This window comes from Diceros bicornis, chromosome 8 (assembly GCF_020826845.1).
Source record: "Diceros bicornis minor isolate mBicDic1 chromosome 8, mDicBic1.mat.cur, whole genome shotgun sequence".
NCBI lineage: Eukaryota > Metazoa > Chordata > Mammalia > Perissodactyla > Rhinocerotidae > Diceros > Diceros bicornis.
The window spans coordinates 84517292-84543337 of NC_080747.1; the positions used below are offsets into that span (position 1 = coordinate 84517292).

Consider the following 26046-nt stretch of genomic DNA (forward strand, 5'->3'; position numbering starts at 1 on the left):
CATATGGACAATCCTATCCTGCTTCTTTGTTCAGTTTCATGTCTTCAGCATTTTACCTCTTTCACACATCTGATCTTATTTGATATGCCACGTAGTGATCAAGAAACCTGACTCTGCTAGCCGAAAGACTTAGTTTTCAAATCTTACTCCAATACTTACATTTAATCTTGGGCTAGTTACTTAATCTCTCACTAACTTGATTTCTTTCTCTGTAAAAAAGGAGGTAACAATAGTACCTAAGAAATTGAATGGTTTTAAGAATAAAAGTAATGATGTATGAAAAGCACATAGTACAGTGCCTACCACATAATATGCACTCAAAATTATTAGCAATTATTATTACTATTGTTAACCTTGCAACCTTATGTGGTAAACAATATTGATACAAATAAATATATTTTATAATGCAAATATATATATACATATATATACACACACGAGGAGACTCTTACAAGTTAAATGACTTGTCCAAGGTCATACATTTCTAACTTGCAGAGCTTCAATACTTTTGATCTCAGGTTCAGTTCCTCACTGGGCAAACCTGAACACAGGACTCAAAGGAATTCCAGACCTTCTTTCAGGATTCAACCTGACAGAACCAACCAAGGGTGTAACCCTACTAAAATGGGTCGTGCTGTTGCTTTAGGAGCTATGGTGGGCAGCTCAATGGTCCCTTTCTCAAGTCACCCAAGTTATTTCCAAGTTGTTTTGTTTGCCATCTAATCCTTAAAATTGAAAGAAACCTACTCAACAGAGCTTTAAATGATCAGTTATGCACATGTGTATGTATTGCCCTGGCTATATATTGTTGTGCAACAAACCACCCCAAAACTTAGTGGATTAAGACCATGGTGATGATTGATATTGCTCATAAATCTGCAATTTGGGCAAGGCTCGGTAGAGGAAGTTTATCTTTGCTCCAAATCACTTCAGTTGGGACAGCTCGAGAGGGTTGGAGGATATACTTTCGAAGATAGATCGTTCACATGTCTGGCAATTGGAGCTCTTGGCTGAGAGCTCAGCTAGGGCTATGAGCTGGGGGCCTCTGTTCCTCTCCATATGAGTGAGGATCCCCATGTTTCCCTGACTGCCTCATAGCCTGGTCACTGTGTTTTAAGAGTGAACATCCTGAGACAGTCAGGCAAAAGTTGTATCACGTTCATGGCCTAGCCTCAGAAGTCACATAGAAGCACTTCTGCCCTACTCTTTAGTAAAGGAAATCACAAAGGCCCACTCCTTTTCAAGGAGAGAGAATATGAACACTTACTTTTGGTGAGCGAGTGGCAAGGTTCTGGAAGAGCATGTGGAATGGGAAATACAGGGGATGGGAAATATATATATACATACATATGTAAATATGTATATATGTATGTATTTTCATATTCAAATATATGTACACATATTTACGTATATACTTATGTATTTACATATATATATTTTATGTTCAAATATATATATTTCGTAGTCATACTTATATATATATGAACTATTTGAGCTGTGTAAAACGACAATCCCTCTCTGGCACTACTTATGTCCCTGTGTTTTTTCCCATAGCAGTTATAATCACCTGGCATGTTACGTATGTATTTGTTTACTATCTGTCTGGCCTCCACTAGAATGAAGTCCCTCAGAGGCAGGAACCTTATCATATTTTCTTTACTATTGTATCCTTGTAACCCAGAATAGTGCCTGGCACATAGTAGGTGCTCAATTTATTTGTTGAATGAATGAATGAATGCATGAATGGATCCCGCCTTCCATGTATAGGGCCATTAATTCACCAGCATAGATGCTGGCTCTCAGGCTGGACGCTGAGACCTCAGTTAAAAGAAAGATTGGTAGCACTCTCTTCTATATATGACAAACTTGGCACATGACAGAGAAAGGATGCTACTGAAGCTCCTGACACTTGCATTTGCATCCCCATGAAAAATGTAACTCTATGACCACTTTTCCTCAGCATTTTATTTCTCTTTCATAGAACAGCCATTGCTAGAAGCTTCAGCAGAGGGATTTTTTAGATGGCAGATGTGAAGTATTAAGAAAAAGGCAGTGACAGATATAAGGATTTTATTTGCCTTCCACAAGATGCAATTCATGAAGCTTCATAAAGTCATTGTTAATAAGCTTTGCCTTGAGGTGTTTTCAGTAGCTCATAATAGTATTTATTTCAGAAAGTATATCTTTTGGCACATTGTGTCAAGTGAAAATGATGTGAAAAGACCTTGTTTGGCTTTAGAAAAATTAAAGCCCTCAAAGCATGGAAGGTAATAAAAGATTATTATGTGCCTTTTGTTAGATATGAGATATGTTATAATGAATCCCTTATAACAAGTACCTCCGCAGATTTAGTTGTAAACACTTTTATTGGCCACTAATTGTGATATCCAATTGGATCCTTGACACTATGAGGTGGCATCCTCCAAGGCATTTTGGTTGTAAATGGCTACAGCGAGGAAACAAATAGTTAATTCATTAATTATACAATGTTTCTCTGTTACAGCATTTTTAAAATCTTAAATTTTGAGTAAGGTTCAAGAAGGAAAATATAAAATGCTAAAATATGATATTCAACACTGTTTGGGGAAAATCAAACATCTTTTTACTCAAGATCTCTATTTAAAAATATTTTTAGGGGCCAGCCTGGTGGCATGGTGGTTAAGTGTGCACGCTCTGCTATGGTGGCCCGGGGTTCGCAGGTTCGGATCCTGGGTGCGCACCAATGCATTGCTTGTCAAGTCGTGGTGTTGTCCCATATAAAAAGATAGAGCAAGATGGGCACTGATGTTAGCCCAGGGCCAATCTTCCTCAGCAAAAAGAGGAGGATTGGCATCGGATGTTAGCTCAGGGCTGATCTTCCTCACCAAAAAAAATATATATTTTTATTAAAGCCCAAAGAAGAAGCTTCCACATGAGCACTGCAACGTGGCAATAATTTATGGATTCTCTTAATTTTTTCCCTTAATATCAACATCAATATGTGATCACATATAACCATATATGACCAAGATATATTTATAAAATAAATGCATATATAAAGAAGATGCCACTTGTTAATCATCAATAGAACATGATCTTTCAGACTGTTTTCAAGAAGTGGTTATGGATTTGAATCATTACTTCCAAAAATTCTGTGAACTGGCAGATAAATAAGAGAGATGTGAACATTGTCCTTGAAAACTCTATTGTCCACACTTGGTTCAAGTGGACATGATGTGGGAGAACAGCTAAGAACAATGGAAAGGTCTGGTTGGCGCAGTGTTAGATTTTTCTACTCATGGAAATAAACACTTCTGGTTGAAGCAGCAGTAAAGGAGTTCACTACTAATATCTTCATTATCATTATCATCATCATGAGAGGTAACATCTATGAGTACTTTCAATGTGGTGGGAGCATACTGAATGTTTTATATATAATATATATTAATGCATTTACTCATCGCAACATTCCTCTGAGGCAGGTACTATTAGTAGCCCATTTTACAAATGAGCAAATTGAAGGACAGAAAAGTTAAGTGTTTGGCCAATGTCACAGAGCTAATAGAAGGCAGGCAGGATTTGAACTTAACTGTTGGCTCCTGAGTTCCTGCGCTTAACCACACTGCTCTATTGCTTCAGGAAGGCATAACATTGCCTATACAGAAAAATTTACCATTCTAGTTCAGGAATGGATACAATAGTGAAAATCTGGAATGCCATCCGATATAGGGGTACAGGAACTGAAATGCAGTCTCAGAACTTGGCACGTGCTGTCATACTTCGCCTGCACATGAGGTGGCTTTTCCCCCATTGCATGATAGTGATCGTACTTAATTTATGCCACGAATTAGCCCATCTGACCCTTGAAACAACCCAAAGAAGCAGATGCTTGATTTACAGATGAAACCAGTTCTGAGAAAGATTCAGTAACTGGTTCCCAGTCGACAGTCAGGAGCCACTTTGAGTTCAGGTCCTCTCACTCCAAACCTGTGCGTCATGTGCCTCACCAGCCTCCTGGTTCTTCATCCGGGAAGGAGCTGGCTGGGCTCCACCTCTAGAGATCCTAATTTAGTTGGTCTTGGGTGGGACCTGGGAATAGGTAGTTTATAAAAGCTCCCCAAGTGAATCTGATGTGCACCCAGAGCCGAGATCACTATACTATCTGATACTGTTCCTCATCTTAAAGTTATCTTTGGTCTCAACCTCCTACAACACAGTAATCCAGATTATTCTTCCCAGGCTGGGGTAAGGTATGAACGGGAAACTTAAGTGATTGGAAATCTCCAATGCTTTCTTATACGGGTTTTATCAGGTAAGACATGGACATTAGATGTGAAATGGATTTCTTTACCCAGTCACAAATAACTAGGTGGTTCTGAGTAGGATGTCATAATTTTAAATTCAATTTTTTTTTGATCTTCCTGACAGATAATCTTTCCATAACATATGATCTATTTAAATTGCCTTCTTACTGTATTTTTACCTTTAGTACACCTGGCCCACACTTTTTTAGTTAGTGCAGCTCTGATTCACAAGAGGATTACACAGGGGTCACCTGAATCATGCTGCATTACATTTGGCTAAAGAAAGTGTCTCCTCAAACTACAGTTGTAGACGGCAGTAAAGATTTGTTATCTCATTACATAAAAGCCCATCTTTCTCTGGTTTGTATTTATTTATTTTTAAAAGTGAAATAAAAAGAAAGAAAACAATGAGCTAGTGTACTAGTCTGAAAAAGAGTAAGTTAATTTAAGGGTGAAGAAATATAATCCCTAAAATAAAATACCTAACATCTGGATTATCATGTGTTAGGTATTTGATAAAGTAGAAATGCATATCTAGACAGCTGTTATTTGACCAGATACAAATAATTAGAAGAAACAGCCTCAAACCCTATGCCTCTGTTTTAGCAAATGGCCTGTCTTTAGGCTTTGCCCTGGGAGAGTTGATGATGATTACAGAGGCTGTCAAGCAGGGGTGGGTATTGTGTCACAGAGACAAATCAGTGCTAAAAGGTAAGTGCTTTGGTTTATCTTTGAAATGTTGGCTAAAGATTCTGGAAATAAGAAAGCATGGATGTAAAATTTGCTGAGGTAATGGGGGCCAGGGAAACAAGTTAATCTGAAACCACAATTTAAAATTAATTTTAATCTTCCTGTCACAAAACTTAAATAAACGTAACCATAATATGTAGAATTTTATTTTTATTTCTCTTTTTATTACATCTATCAAAAGACAAGTAAAGTCTATCTGATAAAAATGTTTCTCCACTGAAAAGGGTAGCACTTTCTGGAAAATTCAATTGCTGGTAAATAAATAGTAAAATACAGACTTTTCTATCAATAGGACTATTCAGAGTCATCTTTTAATGACTTTAAAGTGATAGTGGTCATCCTTCATCCTGATATCACAGATTTTAATTGATTACTAGATTTTGTTGGATTAACTCCATAATTTTGTCCCATATTCACATTCACTAGAAAGTACATTATTAGTGAAAGATAGAGGATATGAATTTCAAATTCATTTTTACCATCCACATAAATTTTTAAACCTTCATTTTCATTTATGGAATAGAACTTTGATCTGTAGTCAGACATGATTTCTTCACTGAGTAAAAAGTTTCATTTCCAATTATCTATTATTTTCACTAGATCTCTTTTAATGTCATCTGTACCTGGTACAGACAATTTTGACAAAAAGTACTGTGTTGTAGTGTAAAGAGCATTGGACTTGGATGGAAAAGATACAAACCCCAAAGCCTTGGGTCATCCTGGATTTGAAACTCTGCTTTGTGTGCTGTGGGCCATGGACAAGCCGTCCTCTCTTCATCTGTCTTCATCTGTAGGACTCCCCCTGCCTGACTGGCAGGGTTGATATGAATGTGAAACTGCTTTGAAAATCATTAATTGCTCTATAAATGTAGATAACTGTAATCAAGATCTTCCTAAATCATGGAATCTGCATCTCTCACAATTTGACAGTGAAAGAGAGGGAGTGCTTCCAGCCACACATCACATATATCTCATAAACTGTGGATAAAACCCTGACTAGAAGAAACTCACTTCATCTGGTGACCTTGAACAAGTCATTAAAAAATGTCTCTGCCTCTGTCAGCCCATTTGTGGTATGAGTATAGTAACAGGTAACTGTATATATTGCTTGTGGTACATTTAGAAGGAATAAGAGCCACACACACTTTAGTTCTGTGCTACCAAGGAGACACAGCCCATTAAGTTATGCAACGATATTACTGTGAAACCCATATGTTCTTACTCGTAACATTCTCATCTTACAGCAGTTTTTTTTTTTTTTCTGAAAGATTGGGCCTAAAGCATGATTCTTTGATTATAACATATCTCCATTCATCCCATTTTTTTTTCTCAGAACACAAGAAACATTTATAAGATATTTTCACTGTATTTGTATCCAAGTCAAATGTAAAAACGTAGCTGTCTCCTGCTTCTCAAAAGTACCTAGCTCTTTTGCAAGCGGGGACAGCAGAGGAAAATGGGCATGGAAGCCTGGAGTCATCTTTGCTGATCTCCCCTGTTTTCTCTGGCCCTGACTGAGTCCCTCCGCTGGTGGTCCACTATCGGCACAACACAGCTATGATAGGGTTTCATGGTGTCTTGCTTGTGCTTTCAAATGCCGTTATTGCTGTTTGCCTGTCTCCTCTTTGGGGACGGAGAGCCTTCTGTTTCCTCCTAACTCAGACAACAGCCAAGACAGCACGCTTCTCAGCGTGTGCTCCACAGGCCGCATTGGTAAACAGCCTGGCTCCTGGCCGCCCATCCTGAAGGCCGGAAGCACTGAGGAGACAGGAAGAACTATGCACTAGGGTTTCCCTGCACCCCATAGACAGACATCTGTTGCCCCTACTCATCAAGCTGGATGACCCATTGTTTCCCAGACATGGCCTGTGCTTTCCCACGTCCACAGTTGATTATGTTGCTTTGACTGCCCATAATGCCCAGCCCCTGCCTTTAAATGTTTTATCATCTTTCAAAGATGTCTCAAATGCCAGCCGCCACCCTGAGACATGTGCATTTCTTGCAAAATTTTGTCAGTTACGTCTCAAATGAATCTCTGTGACTCATGGCACTCTTAGATGACCTGACACATTCTTTCTTATACACACTTATTTACTTATTTTCCTTGTTGTTCGGGCCCTCTAATAATAAACATTAGCTATAGAATCTTAGCCAAGTTATTTAACCCACTCTAACTATTTTTTAACTCATTAAATGAGGATTACACTAGTAAACCTACCTCATGAAATCATTTTGAGGATAAATAAGTTAATGTAAGTATAGCACTTAGACTAGTGTCTGGTACATAATAAATGTTATATGCTATTATTTCCAATAATAACATTATTACACCTATCATATGTATTATAAGTAAGTATGTGGATGTCTGTGTTTTTTAAAAGAAAGTTAATTTATCCTTCCTTACATTCTCATTGCCTAACCTAGTTTCTGGTATTTAGTACGTTCTGAATAACTGTTTTTAAATAAGTAAATGAAAAAATAAAGCCCCTTTGCCATTGTTGTAATTCTCTAGAGATTGAATTTTGCCTAAACTCAGTTGACATTACTTTAGTTTGATGAATTTCTAAGCAATTCAACTTTTTAGTGAGGAACATATCTTTATAAAACTTCAAAATGTCCTCAAACACAGGGCATAATATTTAATTTTTTATTTAGTCACTTAGCTTAGCTGTTAATAATGCAAACTCAGATAAAGTAACTCAATCCTTCTCTTACTGTTTTAATTACATGATCCATAATAATGTAGAGGGACTCAAATATCTACAAAGAATGTTAGTATGTAATACTAGAAAGCTAGTTGAGCTAGTGATTCAATAATTATATTTATACGTGCTAAGCTATTGTTGGTCTCTATAGAATTTTACCCTAAACAGTTTCAGAGGCACTTTCAGAGAAAATAAATAACATTAAATCCACTATGTATAGGCATATGAATTTCTTTCTATTTTTTTCTAGACTTTATTTTTTTGGAACAGCTTTAGGTTTACAACAAAGTTGAGAGGAAGATACAGAGATTTCCCATATACTCCCTGTCCCTACACATGCATAGCCTCCTCCATTATCAACATCACTCATCAGGGTGGTACATTTTTTACCAAGGATGAACCTACATTGATACATGATAATCACCCAAAGTCCATGGTTTACCCTAGGGTTCACTTTTTAAGTTGTACATTCTATGAGTTTGGACAAAAGTATAACAACATGTATCCATCATTATAATATCGTACAGAGTATTTCCACTGCCCTAAAAATCCTCTATGCTCTGACTATTCATCTCTCTCCCCACCCTACCTTAGCAACCACAGATCTCTTTATTGTCTCCATGGTTTTGCCTTTTTCAGAATGTCATACAGTTGGAATCTATAGTATGTAGCCTTTTCAGATTGGCTTCTATTGATAATATGCATATAAGTTTCCTCCGTGTCTTTTCATGGCTTATTAGCACATGTCTTTTTAGCACTGAATAATATTCTATTATCTGGATGTACCACATTTTATTTATCCATTCACCTGCTGAAGGACGTCTTGGTTGCTTCCAAGTTTTGGCAATTATGAATAAAGCTGCTATAAATATCCATGTGCAGGTTTTTATGTGGGCCTAAGTTTTCATCTCCCTTGGGTGAATGCCAAGAAGCATGATTGCTGGATTGTCTGGTAAGAGTACGTTTAGTTTTGTAAGAAACCGCCAAACTGTCTTCCAAAGTAGCTATACCATTTTGCATTCCCATCAGCAGTGAATGAGAGTTCCTGTTACTCCACATCCTTGTCAGCATTTGGTGTTATCACTGTTCTGGATTTTGGCTATTCTATTAGGTGTAGGTAAATTAAAACAACAATAACTCAATAACAGCAATGAGTTATTGTTGTTTTAATTTACATTTCCCTGAAGACATCTGATATGGAGTATCTTTTCATATGCCTATTTGCTGCCCCTATATCTTCTTTGAGGAAGTGTCTGTTAAGGTCTTTGACCCATTTTTTTGGTTGGTTTGTTTATTTTCTTATTGTTGAATCTTAAGAGTTCTTTGCATATTTTGTTTAACTGTCTTTTATCAGACGTGTCTTTTGCAAATATTTCCTCCCAGTCTGTGGCTTGTCTTCTAATTTTCTTGATGTTGTTTTTCACAGAGCAGAAGTTTTTAATGTTAATGAAGTCCAGGTTATCAACTATTTCTTTCATGGATCATGCCTTTGGTGTTGTATCTAAAAAGGCATCAACATACCCAAGGTCACCTAGGTTTTTCCTGTGTTATCTTCTAGAAGTTTTATGGTCGTGCATTATACATTTAGTTCTAGGATCCATTTTGAGTTAACTTTTGTGAAGGGTGTAAGATCCATGTCTAGATTCATTTTTTGCATGTGGATGTCCAGTTGTTCCAGCAACACGTTTTGAAGAGACTGTCTTTGCTCCATTGTGTTGCGTTTGTTGCTTTGTCAAAGATGAGTTTACCATATTTATAGGGGAATTTCTTTTTAATTTAAAGAGACTATTTTAAGGTTTATATATCCTATTGTGAAACCATTCTTCAGTCAAATGCCATGGCCTGCCATTTGGAAATGAATAGCTGTCTACATTTAGGATCAGAAAAATCCTTCTCAAATGATATGTAAAGAGAAAGCTGAAGATAAACTGCATTAGGCAAATTTACTTAAGCTTCGTGGAAGGTTACACACTCATGGAGTTACTTCCAGGTGAGAATGGATATTAGACACACTGATTTCCATTGGACTACTCAGAAAAAAGTTTTTTCAAATGACTCTTAGTAATAGTCAACACAAATGTAAATCTCGCTACGTCTTCACTAACTCCACTCTGCCAACTTGGAAACATGTAAATCCATCCATTATTTAGTTTTCCTCCAAATGAAAGCATGTTTTTTAAATTTGATATGATTAGAATATTCAAAACCACATGATGATTTATACTTTTGACATAGTGGTATTTTGTGTTTCCTCTACAGAAGTTTACCTTTTTTAACTTATGATTTGAAACTAAAACTGATTTTAAGATTTTAGAATTGTCAATAGCAAAACTTTACACTGGTGTCTTGTCTATGCTTTTGTTCTTGTTATGGGAATAGAAAATCAGAGTTAGGGTAATGAATGCAGCAATCATAGTTCATGGTTCATTAAAGCCAAGTCTTTAATCAGTTCTTGACTACTCACCTTATATGTTGAATCTCATCCACGGCCAATTTCTCCTTCCCTGCTCTTAGCGCACCTGGTAAGAAACACCCCTCTGACTTAGCACCTGTCCTCCTACACATCTTTTTACGCTGGAAAAAAAGGCAAATTGTTTTAATATTAGCATAAGTAAGTCATTGTGTAATAACAACATTGTAAAATCAAATGTAAGTCATTTGAGAATTAAACACTGTAGAATCATTTGAAAGACCCCTCTCCGCACCAACCCTGCTAACATCCAGCTCTTAGGGTACATTATATATCATAGTCTATGGGAATGGTACCCTAGGAGAATCTTATTGTACAGCCTACACAACTATACCCAGGAGTCCTGCTTAATTTCCATTTGCTTAATTGGTCCAATATTGACCCATAATCACATCTGTCTTATGATTCCTCATACTTAAAAATAGAGATAATTTTTAAAAATCATTGTAAGCTACAAAAAATCACTACTTGGAGATCTTTATTTTTGTTCTTTATATGCCAGCTTCAACACAACTGATCTTCATTCAATCTTATAATTGAACATAAATTCTGACATAAACATAATTTAGTAGTATGAAAAAATAGAGTGACATAAAAATTCATTCTTTAATAAAATAATGATTTTAATGAACATAATAGAGATGATAGTTGTTGAGTGCTTTTAATGTGCTAAGTACTTACATGTATTTTCTTATTTAATTTTGACAGTAACCCTGTGAGGTAAGGTATGTTTATGCTCATTTCTACCTCCAGAGAGACCAGGAGAGAGGTGTGTGCTGAGCTCACGTGGGTAATGAATGGGAGAGCAGGATTTGAATCCAGACCTGTCTGACAATACTTGTGGACTCACACACTTGACCCAGATAACCTACACATATTATAAATTACATGTTTAACAGCAATCTCAATCATCATCCACTATCTAGAGATGTTTCCAATACTCCATAGTGGGGGTACAATAAGCAAATGTTGACTCCACTCTTTGTATCACAATTCCACACGTTCTCCCCAAAATTCACCTGCTTCTTTGATTGGGCGACTTTGCTCTTTGCCCTCTGCAGATGGCTTGCTCAACCTAGCTTTTGCTTGCGCCATTCTCCTTACCAAGAACACCCACATTCTTTCCTCTTACACCACTTCATTTATTGTTTATTCATCCACTAGCGCAACAAGCACGCATTAGCTCCTAGGACTAGAGTCAAGATTTATCTCTCAAATTCTACCCATCCTTCAAATTCCAGCTCCAGTTACTCCAACCTAGAATGATTTCATTCTTCTTATCTCCTATTGCACTCTTTAGTCAAACTAAACACTTAAGAAACTACAATTGTTTCATGCATTTCACTTTTGAAATGCTAAATATTCAGCATCCTGGGAAAATATTATGTGTTACGTATTTTGTACACCCCCTGTAAACTGGCCTAGAATTATGCACATAGAAAACATTTAATAAACATTTATTGACTGGTTGACTAAGGTTAGTGATAACTCATCACCCTTGAAAATATTAGATGGCATGTCCAGACTACATACTAAGAATTTCCCAGGGCTAAGTTGTTGCATGTTTTAGTAAAATTGTCTGTAGCAGAAACTCATTCTTCTTCAAGATGGTTTAGTTGAGTTCTGAATATCATTCTGAAATTGAGTAAAGTTAATTAAGAATGATTCTCTGCCTCTTAGCTTTGACCTTTGATATATGTGATTACATCTTCCTAACTATCTTCTGACATTTTTTCTCTCTCTGTTTTTCTCTCTTTTACTAAACCCTTTCTTTCTGCTCTCTCCACTCCATTCAACTTCATTTCTAAATGATGAACACAACCATGTGGTTTTTGTTTTCAGTGTACTGTTCAGAAGCACCTAATACCAATCAATCCACTTAACTTCATGGCAAGCTTATTTAAAATCTTTTCATTTTTTAGAAAGAAATATAGTAAAATTTGATTAAATGTAATTTATAGTTTGTTGTTCAGTTGTTCGTATCTAAGCAGTTTTTTGGTATCTTTATAACTTAATTTGGATTTTGCACTTGTTCTGCTATTCATTTCTATCAGTCTGTTTTCATAGTTAAAAATCCTGTTGGATCAAATTGAACGTTTATTTGACCATCATGCAATTAACTACCTTCTGTTTTCCCAAGTTGGTAAACTTCTTAACTTCATAAAGAAATGGGAAGACTCTCCATTTAATAGCCATATACCCATTCCGGATATATTTTCAAGTGTTACAGGAAGAAATGCAAAGGATATTTACGATGTTAGTATTATATCTTGACCTCAAACTCTCACCTCAAATGCATGGAAAAGGTGTTTTAACCGGTGTCCTCCTCTCTGAATGTCAAGAGGTCTTTGAGGAAGTGTCCTGAAAAGAATGTTCTAAGTGTGAGAACCAGATATTGTTGAGCTGAACAGAAACTTACATAGGCATATTTGATCCCTTTCCTCCAGCCTTTGGCATCAAAGCTATAAAAAATCTTGCCCATCCCATCTCCTTCATATTTATTAAATCTACCTTCTCCATTAAATATTTTCTTTTACTAGTCCTGAATACCCTTCCCTTTGGCTATTAAAATAGCCCCCTCTTCCTCTTAACCACTATTACCAGAATTATTTTTTCTAATATACAGGCAGGAACATGCTACCTCCCACTTTTTAGGAAATAATTACATACTCAAGAGCGTGTAAAACTTTATAAAATAAAACCTTAATGCACCACCACATCTTGACATTCAAATATATCCCTTCACGCAACCTAATCAAACCAACTAGGAGCTATTCACCAAATCTCCCTGCTGTTCGGTCATGCTCACCCATCGGCCAAGAATTGCTTCCTCCCTTTTTTGCAGATTAAAACCATGCTTATCCTTTAAGACTGAGCTTGAATACCGCCTACTCTGAAATGTTCTCTGTTCCATCCACCCAATGGAAATGATTACATGTTTCTCTCTATCTGTAGCATTTTGCAAGTATATGTATATTTTAAAAGTTTATTTCATTTTGCCTTACCTATATTCCTTCTTTTCCTCACTGATTGTAAAATATTTGAGGTTTGGGATCATGAAATTTTCTTATTTGTATATTCCACATTGCCCGGGACAGTGCTTTGTGCCTGTGAGCTCTGGATGTTATCACTTGCCATCTCCATGGCCCTTGCCTGCAGTAAAGCACTCTTTTACTGAGATCTTTAACTCGTTTTTTGAAAAACAAATCTTAAGCACAGTTGCCCTATGCATGTCATGGTTCTTGAAACTCTATACATGATGCCTTCCATTCTTGACTTCCATTCTCTTCTTTAAGATTCTTCAATCCGTTATGAATTCACACCGTTTCATTGTAATTCTCCTCACTAGGATCACCGGTGACCTTGATTGAAAAATCTTGTGAACTGTTTTCAGAACTTTTCTTTTCTGCTCTTGGTGAAGCATTGAATATTGTGATCTACTTGAAATCCTCTGTCTTAGTCCATTCAGGCTGCTGTAACAAAAATTCTATAAACTGGTAGCTTATAAACAACAAAACATTTATTGCTCACAGTTCTGGATGCTGGGAAGTCCAAGATCATGATTCCAGCAGATTCGGTGTCTGGTGAGGGCCTTCTTCCTGCTTCATAGATGGTTATTTTCTCTCTATGTCTTCATATAGCAGAACAGGTGAGGGATCTCTGTGGGTCTCTTTTATAAGGGCACTAATCCCATTCATTAGGGCCCTGCCCTCCTGCCCTAATCACCTCTCAAAGGCCCCACCTCCTAATACCCTCACCTTGAGGGTTATAATTTCAACATATAAATTTTGGGGTGGACACAAACATTCTATCTAAAGCATCCTCTCTCCTGATTTTTCTAATATCTCTCCCTCCAGGGTTTCTTTTCCTCTATGACTGTTTCTTCCAGTATCTTTTGCTAAATCCTAGAATCTAGACCTCAGAGTAGTTTGGAGAAAATGACATTTCCAGGAATCGTCATGATATTGATAGAAAGACAATGCAGGGATACGATGACCTAGAGGAAGCACATCCCGTGAGAAGAGAAGAGGGACAGCATGGACCAGGAAGAGCCAGTGTAAAGAGGATTGGACAGTATAGACAGACCATAGGCTACATTTAAAAACAACTCTTGCTTGGAAAAATATCCAGATTATTACATTTTTATCGTGAGATATTGTTTTAGTATTATATCAATGTATGAACAAGAGAATAAACTAGTCATCCACAGGTCCCTTTCAGACTTTGGATTCTATAGTTTAAATGAAGATAACTATTTTTTTTTTATGTTTGCAACTACAATCCTTATAAAGGGATGGATTTTAATTTTATCTTTCCCATTTTAGTGACAGAGATGGCTGAAGTCAAACCAGCATGTGGTCCAGTAAAGTCACTGATACCTCATAGATGAAGCCACAACTATGCAGGGTTTGAAACAAACACTGTTAAAATAGGTCTAGAGTGTGGTTAAAAGGGTCAGGTGGCCAACCCTGAAGCTCACAACTGTAGTTAGAGCTGCATTGTGGGCAAAGATTAAGACAAAAGCTGTCAGCCCAAGACCAGGGCTTCTGGGTCGTTACCCCAGGAGGCTAGCTGAAGGGTGGCCTGAGAATGAGAGAAGGGCTGGGTGGGCACACCTAACAAGTTGAAGTCAGAACAAGAGATGTGCCAGCTACAGAGGCCAACCCTCCAGAATCTTTCAAAAGCTAAATTTTTCAAATTTGTTTTCCTAAGTTTGAGAGAGCAGGTTTCAATATTCCTGCTGTTTCTTTCTCCCTTTCTATAAACTTTCAGGTGAAAACATCGCTTGTCCCCTTGGCACTTGTTCTTTCCACTTCACTAGACTCTCCTTGTTGGTCACAGTTAGAAAATTGACTCACTCATTGTGTAGAATCAGACTGCCAGCCTTTGTCACCTGGACGAAGTGTCTTGTCATCACCCAGTTTTCTATCATAAGATTCTGTCTAAAAAATAGAGCATATTTCCTCAGGTTATTCTAACTAAATTTTGGCCCATATCAAGGAAAATGTTCACTTTTCTCCTCCTATCCAAGTTTAACAGCTCCACATCTACTTTATTCTAGTTCATTCCTCTCCCAATCATGAGCAGTGTTCCTATTTAATCTTCACACTCAGGATTCAGATTTCTATCATGTAAAAAGAAACTTTCATTAGAAATTCTATGAATCTGCTTCTAGACTATCTTCCTCTATGGCCTAAGGAGAAACAGATTCTCTTAGAAGATGTGATGAGAGCTAAGATATCACACTCCTACAATGTGCCCTGGGACACTTGTTTTGAGACTCTATGTCTGCTGTTATTCATGGCTGTAGTGTAATATTGTTCATTATTCTTAACATTTAATAAAGGTTATTCTTTATGATTTCAATTGAAATATTATCTCAGATTCTGCAGCCTAGTGCATTCATTTGGGTAATATATAAAAAATATTACAGGGTCAATTTGTTACTCTTCAAACATATATGTATCTTTTTATTCTCATTCCAAGGACTGCCATGTTAAAGGTGGCAAAATCATTTATAATCAACACTTTGGAAAGTTGAGGAAGAGTTGGGCTAATTACAGTATCTTCAGAATCTCATGAAAAGATTTAGAAACCAACTGCCACGTGAAAATTGTTTTTATTCACTGCCTCAGAATCAGAATGTTATGATCAATTTGTACAGAACTAGATGCCAAAGCCATGTACAGCTTTATATACCTCTTTTTAGTTTATTTTGATAATGAACGATTTTAATTATATTAAATATTGTGTGCTGCAAGGACTATCTATGGGCTTTAACATTACATTGAGCATATTCAGCTAATACATTTTATTGTTGAAGCTGGAGTTTTCATTCAGAGAAGTGGGAATCAAGGCAAGTGTCAAGATAATTTTTTAATCCAAACTCCTCATCCAAAAAAGCAAATGAATAAACCTTTGCCCTGAATTTCTTAATTCTCTATTTCACCTGTAAGGACTAAGTTTATTGTAGTGAAATAAATAAAATATTGTATTCCAATCATTTTATTATTTTTCTTCCTCTCCCAGTAAAAATGTGATATTTTTGAGAGTAGGAATTGTATCTCTTTTTTCATTTTTTACTTATTTTCCTTAGTTGCTAACAGAGTATTTAGCACATTTAGCCTGCATAAATATTTGATAAATGAATGAAGTGAGACTCCAACCCCAGAAAAAGAAACTTGTTAAAGAATTAAATATCTCTTTTTCCCTTATTCTTATCCTCTCTATTAGCTTGTAAATTATAGAGGTGTTTTTAATTAAAAAAATCATACTGCCACACTTTGATCACATAGAAAGTTTATATTCCAGTTCTTTTGCTGTCACAGCAGAACTTCTAGAGGCACACAGCTGAGAGAATTCAGTTAAATAACCATTGGTTCATTATTGGTGATTCCTCCAACAAACCAGTGTCGTCACCATGCTTGCTTAAATGTTGATCTACGTTTTGTTTGATGAGGGAAAGTCTAACATGGAGATTACACTTATTGAGTGCTTACTATGTGGTAGGTGTGATATGTGTTCTACTTACATTATTCTAATTTAACCCTCGCAGCACAATGATGGCATAGATATTGCTATCCACATGTTGCAAGATAGAATATTGAGATTTAGAGTAAAGTATATTGCCCAATGTCACACAGCGAATAGATAATAGAGTTACGATTTGTTCTTAGACTTAAAAATCCATGCTCTCTCCGCTGCACCACACAGCCAAGTGTTAAGGTGCTTAGACACAGTGCCATCATACTTGTCTCTGAAGCTATCACTGATTTCATTCAACAGTTATTGATATATTAAGATCTAACATATTTTTCAAAATAAATATGATTGTAAGTGTAAGGAACTCAAGTAAAAAACATTTATTTTTTAGTGTAAATATTTCTAAAGATCTTTTTATTCCTGAGAAAACTACTCTCTGCATATTCTGATTATACAAATACTTTGCATAACATTTATGAAAGTGCTCAAATCAGTCAACCTTGGCTGTTTTTTAAATTTGGAAGCTTCTTCCTTTGAGACATTATTGGGCTGGTATGTTTGTTTGTACAAATGTCATATAGCTTAGGTTATGACATAAAAATGATTCCATTATGTTTCAACCTCAGTACACACATGTGCATCTACACACTCGCCCACAGTCTCTTTGTTAATTTACACTGAGTTTGAGCTCATAATGTCTAGGCTTGTGAATAGTATATAGGAAGTTTTCACATAGTTCCTGAAATCTTTGAAAACCATTCCCATTATTCAACTAGTAAAAACTTTCTTGATATGATTGTAAGAATATTATGGATTTTTTTTTATGTATTCTTGATCTATCTTTTGAAATATAGAGGTCAGGCTAATTCAAACAAAGAATGGCTATATTAAACAATGCTTTTAATACCAAAGCATGCAAATATCAATCAACATGTCAATCTCCCTAGTAAAGTTACATGATTTTTCATATTAACATTTGATTGAGTCCACCAAGGGAAAAATATGATTAAATAGAAAATGAACTTCTGCATCAGGCTCACTAAAAAAATACTAAAGAGATTTTTCTTTTCAAGATTCCACTGGAAGTCAGACTGTGCTGCTTCTCTGGATGTCATTAGTTTAAAAAAACAAAGAGGAAGAAGAAATTCCATTGGGCTTCCATTGGCCAAAGTGGTTGACAAACCAAATTGATGAAGTCAATATTGCAGGTCAAATACCCTTGCATAAGAAGGCTGTTATAAATTTAATAATGCTTTAATATGGATGCTTCTAATTTTTAGAGAGACATTCCAGATGCAGAGCAAATGGCCTAATCATTTCAATAAATTTTATTAAGAACAAAGACATAAATCATTTGAATAATTACTTGGAGTTGGTGGTAACCAAATGTGACCTGTGTTAATGCACACAAGCTCCATCTGTGTCCTAGATGCTTTTACACGAATACAACTATCACTAGCACTACTTAGCTTTCTCTACAAGCACCAGTGTGTTCCACTACTGTAGACCTCATGTCTTTTTCAGAGATTATAAACAAAGACTAGCAGTTCCAGAGATAGCAAGTTTCTGTCCTTTCTTAGTAATTCTCCCTTCTAAATGTAGTAGAACTGATTTCAGAAAGACAAACATAAATTCCCTTACTTGTTTTTCTTTTCTCTTTTTAAAGATAGAAAAGAAAATAAATCACTTTACAATTTCACTGTCTTCCACTGTATTATAATATTTGATGTAATTAAGAATGCCTTAGAACTGGTAAAAGATACCAAAATGTTAAAAAGAAGCAAAACTCTTGGTTTTTAGGAGAAAGAGTTGTGTTCACTTTTATTTGGGAGTTCTTTGTTGCACCTAAATTTCATGATTATTGCTTTGAGTCTTAAAGTAGTTTCATTTTTAAATCAATTTATTATTTATTATAAATGTTCTATTGCTGTAGTTGTACTTTTAATACTACGTGTCATTGAACAATTATAGATGGCACAAATATAGTAGCTGAGATATGTAATATAATCAAAGAATTTAAATAAAAACCTTGAAACTATCTTATTTCCACAAGTATTAACTTTCTATTTGGTATATGTAAAAATACAGATTTATTAAGATTAATGAATTATTGAAAATTACATTTATTTTTTTTCAGATCCAAGAAGTTGGCAGAAATAATGAACAAGAAAGTGACTATGAAGAGGATTTTACCTCATTTTCTACATATTCTCCCAGTAAGTGCTCCTATATGTTATGTATGTATGTATATATGTAACATTTCTATTAAGGCATATGTAACTGGTAAAGTAAGACTGAAGAGAGCATGGGAAAGCGTGGAGAGCATGGAAACATATTTAATTAACTGAATGACTTTTAATTTATACTATGGTAGAGCTATTACTACATTATCTTGCTAGTTTAAATACTTCTAATAAGTTCAATATTTAATAATCAAACAACAGGTTTTTCTACCCAAAGAGAATATACAAGTCAAGCTGATGTAAATATTCGGACCATTTGACAGCTATATTTTTTTCAATTTGTTTTTTTTAAATAAAGTCATGTTTCTTGCAGACCTTAGTTTTCTCAGCTAGGGATGAGAAGTTTGGACTAGGACTCTCTCTGCGGTCCTCCTTGGCTGTAATAGGACGTAATTCTGTATTCTAATGCCTGAAGACTAATTTAGAATCTTCCTACGTGTATGATACTCTACCCATTATGCCAGATTTCACTAGTATACAATAGCTTGCTCAACATCTTCACCAGCATGTCTGATAGGTGTCTCCCACCCAACATTTCCAAACCTGAAAACCCTAATTCCTGCCACTCTCAAACCTGCTCTACTTGCTGATTGCACCATCTCAGTAAGTGAAGACTCCTTCCTTGTTCAATTCAGTTCAAAAACCTTGGAGTCACCCTTGGTTTTTTTACTTTCTCTCCCACCCCATATCCAATCTGGCAGATAATAATGTGGACTCTGTCTTCAAAATACAGCCACTGTTCAGCCATTCCTCACCCCTTCATTGTTGTTTCTCCTAGGCCACACTGTCACTAGCTCTCCCCTGGATTATTGCAATAGCACAGTGGTTCTCAATGGAGGGCTACTTTCTGCCCCCAACAGAAGATATTTGTCAATGAACAGAATTTTTTTATTGTCATGACTTGAGAAGGGAGATTTGCAACTGGCATTTAGTGGGTAGAGAACCAGAAATGCTGCTAAATGTCCTATGATGCACAGGACATGCCTCACAACGCAGGGTTATCCAGTCCACAGTATCAATGGTACTGCTGCTAAGAACCTGCAACAGCACCTTCCACATTTGCCACCCTTGATTCTCTCTGCTTCCTGAAGGAGCTAATCACTCTTCTGCTCCAAATCCTCCAACACTGTCCCATCATAGGTATAATCCTTATCATCACCTACAAGGCCCTAGATAACCTTTTTTGGTCCTATCTCTGACCACTCTCTTGCTTGTTCACAACCACAGTGGCATCTCACCCATCAAGCATGCTTTTGCCTGAGGGCGTTTGCACTTTTAAGAGTGCACAGTTGAAGCTCATTTAAACATTATTGACCACTGGTTTTTCAAATGATAGCCTGACCTACAAATCAAATAAAATCAAATACAATGCCTTAGCTAGCATACTTGGGCAAAATCAGTAAACTGCTTCAAACATTATTGTAGAACACAAAATAATACTAAATATTGAAGTAATGAATGAATGCACTAAGTTTTAAAGATATATATGTTATGATCATTTCATCATCACTATCATGCCTGTACTAAGAAAACATTGTTTCAGTTATTCTACAGAACAGCCTCATTTCTAAAGACAGTTTGGGCCTGGAACTGTCTCATGAATGAAACCCTGAGTGACTGGACTCAGGCCTCAGGCACTTTCACAGCAGAAGGGGTGAAGCATGAACACCCTAAGTCAGCAGATTTTCACTGGTGTCACCATTGCTATGAAGCTTGCTAAAACCTACCGACCCACTACATCAGACTCTGCAGGGCTGGATTCCAGGTTTGGGCATATCTGACGAGGACCAAGGAGACTCTGTTGCTTAGACAGTGTATACATAAAACATAACACTCACTGCATAAACATAAGGGTGGCTACAAGTAATTGCCTATAGCATGAATGCAATTCTAAGTTGATGATTGATTTGCCCAGAGAGGAATAGTGAAGCCCTTTGCCAGCCTGAGCAATAATTTCCTTTCGGTCACTGCATCAACGACTCCACCAACATTTCTAGATACTGCTCTACTTCAGGCTCAGCGTTTGGTGTTAGAGGTAGAAGAGGAATGAGATGTGTGCAGACATCTGTGAAAAACAAAAGGCCGTTGGCTCTGCCTGGGATCGTAACAAGAGAATCTGGGTTTGCAGTTCCAGTACTGGCAGCTGAATCATTCTTCCTTCTCACGTGAAAGAAAAGAAGAATAAAAAATAGTATGCCATGTAGAAATATGGGCCGTGATTTTTCCATGTGACTACTTCTTCTCCCATTGTTGAAAAATTTCTACAGTGTAACTCTTCATTTTAAAAAATATTCCTTTTTCTCTGTACTCTGCTATTTGGCTTCTTTATCATATTTTAGTTTAGCGACACTTTAAAACAATAATTATTTGCTTTTCTATTTCACTGACAATGACAATAATTCACATGTTCCCTCCAATGTAGAGATTCCAAAGCTCGTTTTAAAATTTTGTGAATCCTTTATTTAGAGCAAAATTTTTATAAGGAAAATTTAAGCAAAAAAAAGATTTAATGTTATCACATTATAAACTTTTTTCTATTTTCTTCCTGAGTAGTTAGAGAGCATTTATTGTGTATGATATCAAAACAAATGATGGAATCACGATTCTTAAATTAGAGGGAATTTGACTGGATCATTTGGTTAAGTTTCAGGATAGAATACACTTTATAGAACTGAGAGAACTGGGCCTTAGAAAGATTTACCTACTATTGGTGGCTTGGATACCTTCCTCATCAAAAAATATTAATACTTTTCTCAACTAATATTTTCTTTTTTTTTTTTTTTTTTTGCTGAGGAAGATTTGCCCTGAGCTAACATCATTGCCAATCTTCCTCTTTATTTTTGCTTGAGGAAGATTAGCTCTGAGCTAACATCTGTGCCAGTCTTCCTCTACTTTGTATGTGGGACACCGCCGTAGCACAGCTGGTGAGTGGAGTAGGTCTGCAGCTGGGATCTGAACCTGTGAACCCGGGCTGCTGAAGCAGAGCACACGGAACTTTAACCACTCAGCCACAGGGCTGGGCCCTCAATTAATATTTTCAAGAATTAAGATATAATCTGGTAATAAATATATATTAAAATAATAACTAAATATGAATCACAGATTTATTTTTACTGCATTATTTACAAGCAAAGTTTTATTTTTTCTTGTCTTTACCTTTTACATCACTTACTTATTATGTCAATTATACTGTTTTCTAATAAAAATGCAGTAGTGCAGTCATACGTATGACTCTGCTCAAACAATGACTCTAGAGAATCAGAATATTATTATATGTCTGAGTGTGTCTTATCCTGAGGTAGCAAGACATAATGGAGCTTTAACTGCTCATTTGGTAAATATTTTAAAAGCCCAAGAATTACTATTCACCAAAATTATGCATTTGTCAGCTTTCCACTGTATCAGATCATAAAAGTTTTATTAGCCTTACTACCGCTTCTCTATGATATGACAAAATAAGAAATGCCTCCAGATGGTGTGTTTAAATGAAATCTTACACTCTTCATTATAAACAGCCATACAGAAGGTAGCATTTCATCATGAAAGCAGACAGACATACAGGCAGAGTGCGGGAGGAGCTGAGGCGCAGGAAACAGTACAGGAAACAGAAGAGAATGGATCGCGTGCGGAGGCCGAGCACAGCCTAGCAGAGGTTGGCAGTGGGAGTTCTGAGAACGAGTATGATGACTTGTATATGTTCATTCCTGGAGACAATCCGGAAATCAATTCACCAGAACCACTCATGAGCAACAGACCACCTCTCCCCCCGCCACGACCTGTAGCTGCTGCCTTCCAACTGGAAAAACCTCACTTCACATTACAAGGTGGGTCTAAGGTTAAAACAACAACAACGAAAAAATCCTTGGACAGACTTACATAGCATGTAGTGCTGTGGCAAATCTGTACAGAGAAGATCAGCTTTTAAAACCAAGAGCAACTTTCCTCCTGTTCTTTAACAACTAGGGCCTGGGAATCAGGCAAGAGATACCTGACGCCAAGTCCCTTCTTTCCTTCCCTCCTTCCTTCCCTCCTCACTTCCTTCCTTCCTTCCTTCCTCTTTCCTTCCTTCCTTCTTCCATTTGTTTCTCTCTCTTTCTTTTTTCCTTTAGGAACAAAGTCTCATTACAAAACTTGAAGTAAGTAAAGAAATAAAACTTAGAAGGAACCTGTAGTTATTCACATAAAATGAACCTCAAGCATCATGTGGAAAAGTAAATGACAACTTGCTTTTGAAAAATACTCTTAGTCTTCCAGCACAAGGGAAAGGCTACTGTGTTACAGATTTGAGATGACCTTGGGCCCTTCACTGAGGTGGGAGCTGCAGGGCAAGCAAGTGGTAAAGGGTTATCACACTGCATTGAGACCAAAGTCTAAGAACACTCCAGATGTTGCGAGAGTGGAAGAACAGTTAAATGGCTGAGACGGAATTGGTTCCCAGATGCAGGAACTAAGGTGTGTGTGGGGTGGAGTGGGGGTGCAGGCAGGTCAGGGAGAATCAAGAGGAGCTTCCATATTGGGCGTATCTGCCTGGAGTGTTCAACAGCCTGCAAAACTTCCAGCCCCAGGTTCACTCTTACAGTCACTAATTATCACCCACGTTATTGATCACTATTTTGTATTTATTTTCCAAATTCATAAAGTGATCTTACAAAGAAAATTTAATAAGAAAGATGAAAGAAATATCTATTATCAAAACCCCACTTGTCACTGTACTTTAGTTCTCAAGTCCTAGAAGGCTATAAAGTACAAAAACACTGTTTCAAAAAGTGAATTTTGAAGCCATGAGATTTAGTATTTGTGTCCTTGAAGGCCCTGTCTCTATGAAGGTTCAAGTTGATCAGCATGCACCTTTACTAAGGTTGTGCATTATATTTAGAGATGGAAAGCACTGCTTAGTGGAAGTATGGAATACCTGATGGGCACTCCTCTGATTCATTCATTCATTCAACAAGTATTTATTGATTACCTCCTATGTACCAAGCTCTTATAGACCATTGCGATAGATCAGTGCAGTAGGTGTATCAATATTAGGGGTGGAGGGAGGGACATAGATTAGCAGTACACTGACAGCAAAATTCTGGTATAGTTTGCTCATTTTCACAGATGTAAATAATTTTATATAATTATTAAAATTAATTGTTAAGAAGGCAAAGTTGTCTTGTATCAGGTTAAATCTCTTAAAGGAGCTAATATTAAATCATATTTCCTAATGTAAATTTCTATGTATGGTATGTGGTTAGGAGGTCTAAGACTATTCTACCGAGAGGATTCACCAGATACCTAAGACCAAAAGTATAATGTTGGCTAATGTATCATCTGAAAAGTACCAAATATAAAAAGCAAAATAAAACAAAAATCCACTCCTTTTGTTTAAAAACTCTATTTTTACAAATTATGCAGTGTTGCTTTTAATCTCATCTTTTCATAGGGCTGATATTGGAAGTAAATGAAAAAAATAAAATGTCAATATTTTTTCTTAAAATTCTTTGATTAAAGTCTTTGAAAGTAAGACTAGAAGCTACCACTTATTTTTTGCCAGAGGCTTTGTATGGGTTCTTTGACTTTAGCTGGTGATGCCTTCAGGAATTGCCATTCAAGGGTAGCTTCCATATGCCTTCAAGTTACTGAAAAAGAGAGGCCACCTCATCAATGCCCTAAGCATCAAATTCCCCATGATGGATTCATGGACATGTTCATTGGAGAAAACAATAATATAGAATACTTTCAGTTTATAAAGAACACACTGTCTCTTTTTATCTTCACAACAAACTTGCAAGGCAGCAATCACTGTGCTCCCTCTTTGACTCAGACCCAAGACCATAGAGCCTGTAATTAGAGTGTGGCAAATACTTCTAGGAACAGGCTTCCTGGCCTTTTGAGATTCTTCTCTTTGTAACACACTCTTGCCTCAATTATTTCAAAAATTGGAATTATAGGAGTCATTTATTTAAATTTTTATTTACTAATGTACAACCTGAATTGAGAAAGCTCAGGTTCTACTCTGACATGAAAGTATAATTTAATACATTGGGAAGTAAAAAGTAAAATGTGTTATTTCTAGTGCAAGTCCAACTTTAGAAAGAATTGGGAGGGGAGGTGGGTGGAGAAACAGAGAGTTAACAGCTCAGGAAATCAGGTCGTAAAAGTAATATAGTTGACACATTCCGCTAAAAATGAAACACTCTAAAAGTGTTTCCCACACACTTAATCTGGTTTCACCTGTGATGCTGTCAGTGAAACAGAAGTCACGAAGTCAAATCTCAAAACCATGTTATTCGCCAGGGAAAAAGCAAGTCGTGGTCAGTTTACAGTTAGTGCTAGGCATGTAGGCAATTAAGACTTCCTGGGTTAAACCAACTGAAACAATGAGATCTAAGACTCTCTTGGGAGATGATCCTGGTCTCTCCTCATAAGCCAACCCAAAACAGTCGCTGAACCTTCTTATAATAATATCCTTTTATTCTGCTCTACAACTTTTCTTTCTCTTTAGCTCCTAAGTTTTTCCACTAAAATATCTGTAAGTAAACTAAAATTTTTTTGGTCAAATTCTCACCAAAAAGAAAAGAGGATAGTTCTCCCTTGGTTCATGTGCATAAATCTCTCAGGACAATATAGACAAGCAACAGTTTTTCAGTCAATAACTGAAATCCTTTCCATTTCATTGTTTTCGTTAATACTTTAAGCAAAACATTTGTCAAAGGGCAAATTAAAAAAAAAAAAAAAAAATCTCGTTGACCTGGCAGAGAGCCATCAAAATTCTTCTCAACTTATTCATTATTCGTTACTCAAAGTATATGAGATCTTTGTCTTCTAAATAACTGCTACTAAAATATTTAATACATTCTTATAAAAATATGTAAAGATTTTACTAAGTATGACAACCGTAAAAGATTATTTATTGTTTTCATGTGAATTAATCTTCAATCCATTGATTATCCATGCCATCTTTTATGTCATGAACCCTACTGTCAGTCTCCTTTATCTAAGAATGAGGTTCACATTGGCTTGTAGAAATCAAGAGTTGCATTTTTGAAGTTCAATTTTTCATAGCCAGAGTGAGCCTTACTGTTAGAAACCAAGCAATGGTGCTTTTGGCTATTCCTCTCTGTCAT

The 26046-nt window shown here is 36.4% G+C and overlaps 1 protein-coding gene across 3 annotated transcripts in view; it reads left to right on the forward strand.

Annotated features, from left to right (window-relative positions):
- Positions 1-26046, forward strand: part of BANK1 (B cell scaffold protein with ankyrin repeats 1) — a 316316-nt gene that overhangs the window by 244962 nt on the left and 45308 nt on the right. For all 3 annotated transcript variants that reach the window (XM_058547580.1, XM_058547581.1, XM_058547582.1), the window contains exons 8-9: positions 18829-18907; positions 22450-22758. In XM_058547580.1, coding sequence (XP_058403563.1) covers positions 18829-18907; positions 22450-22758 — 388 coding nt within the window. The remainder of the gene's footprint in view (positions 1-18828; positions 18908-22449; positions 22759-26046) is intronic.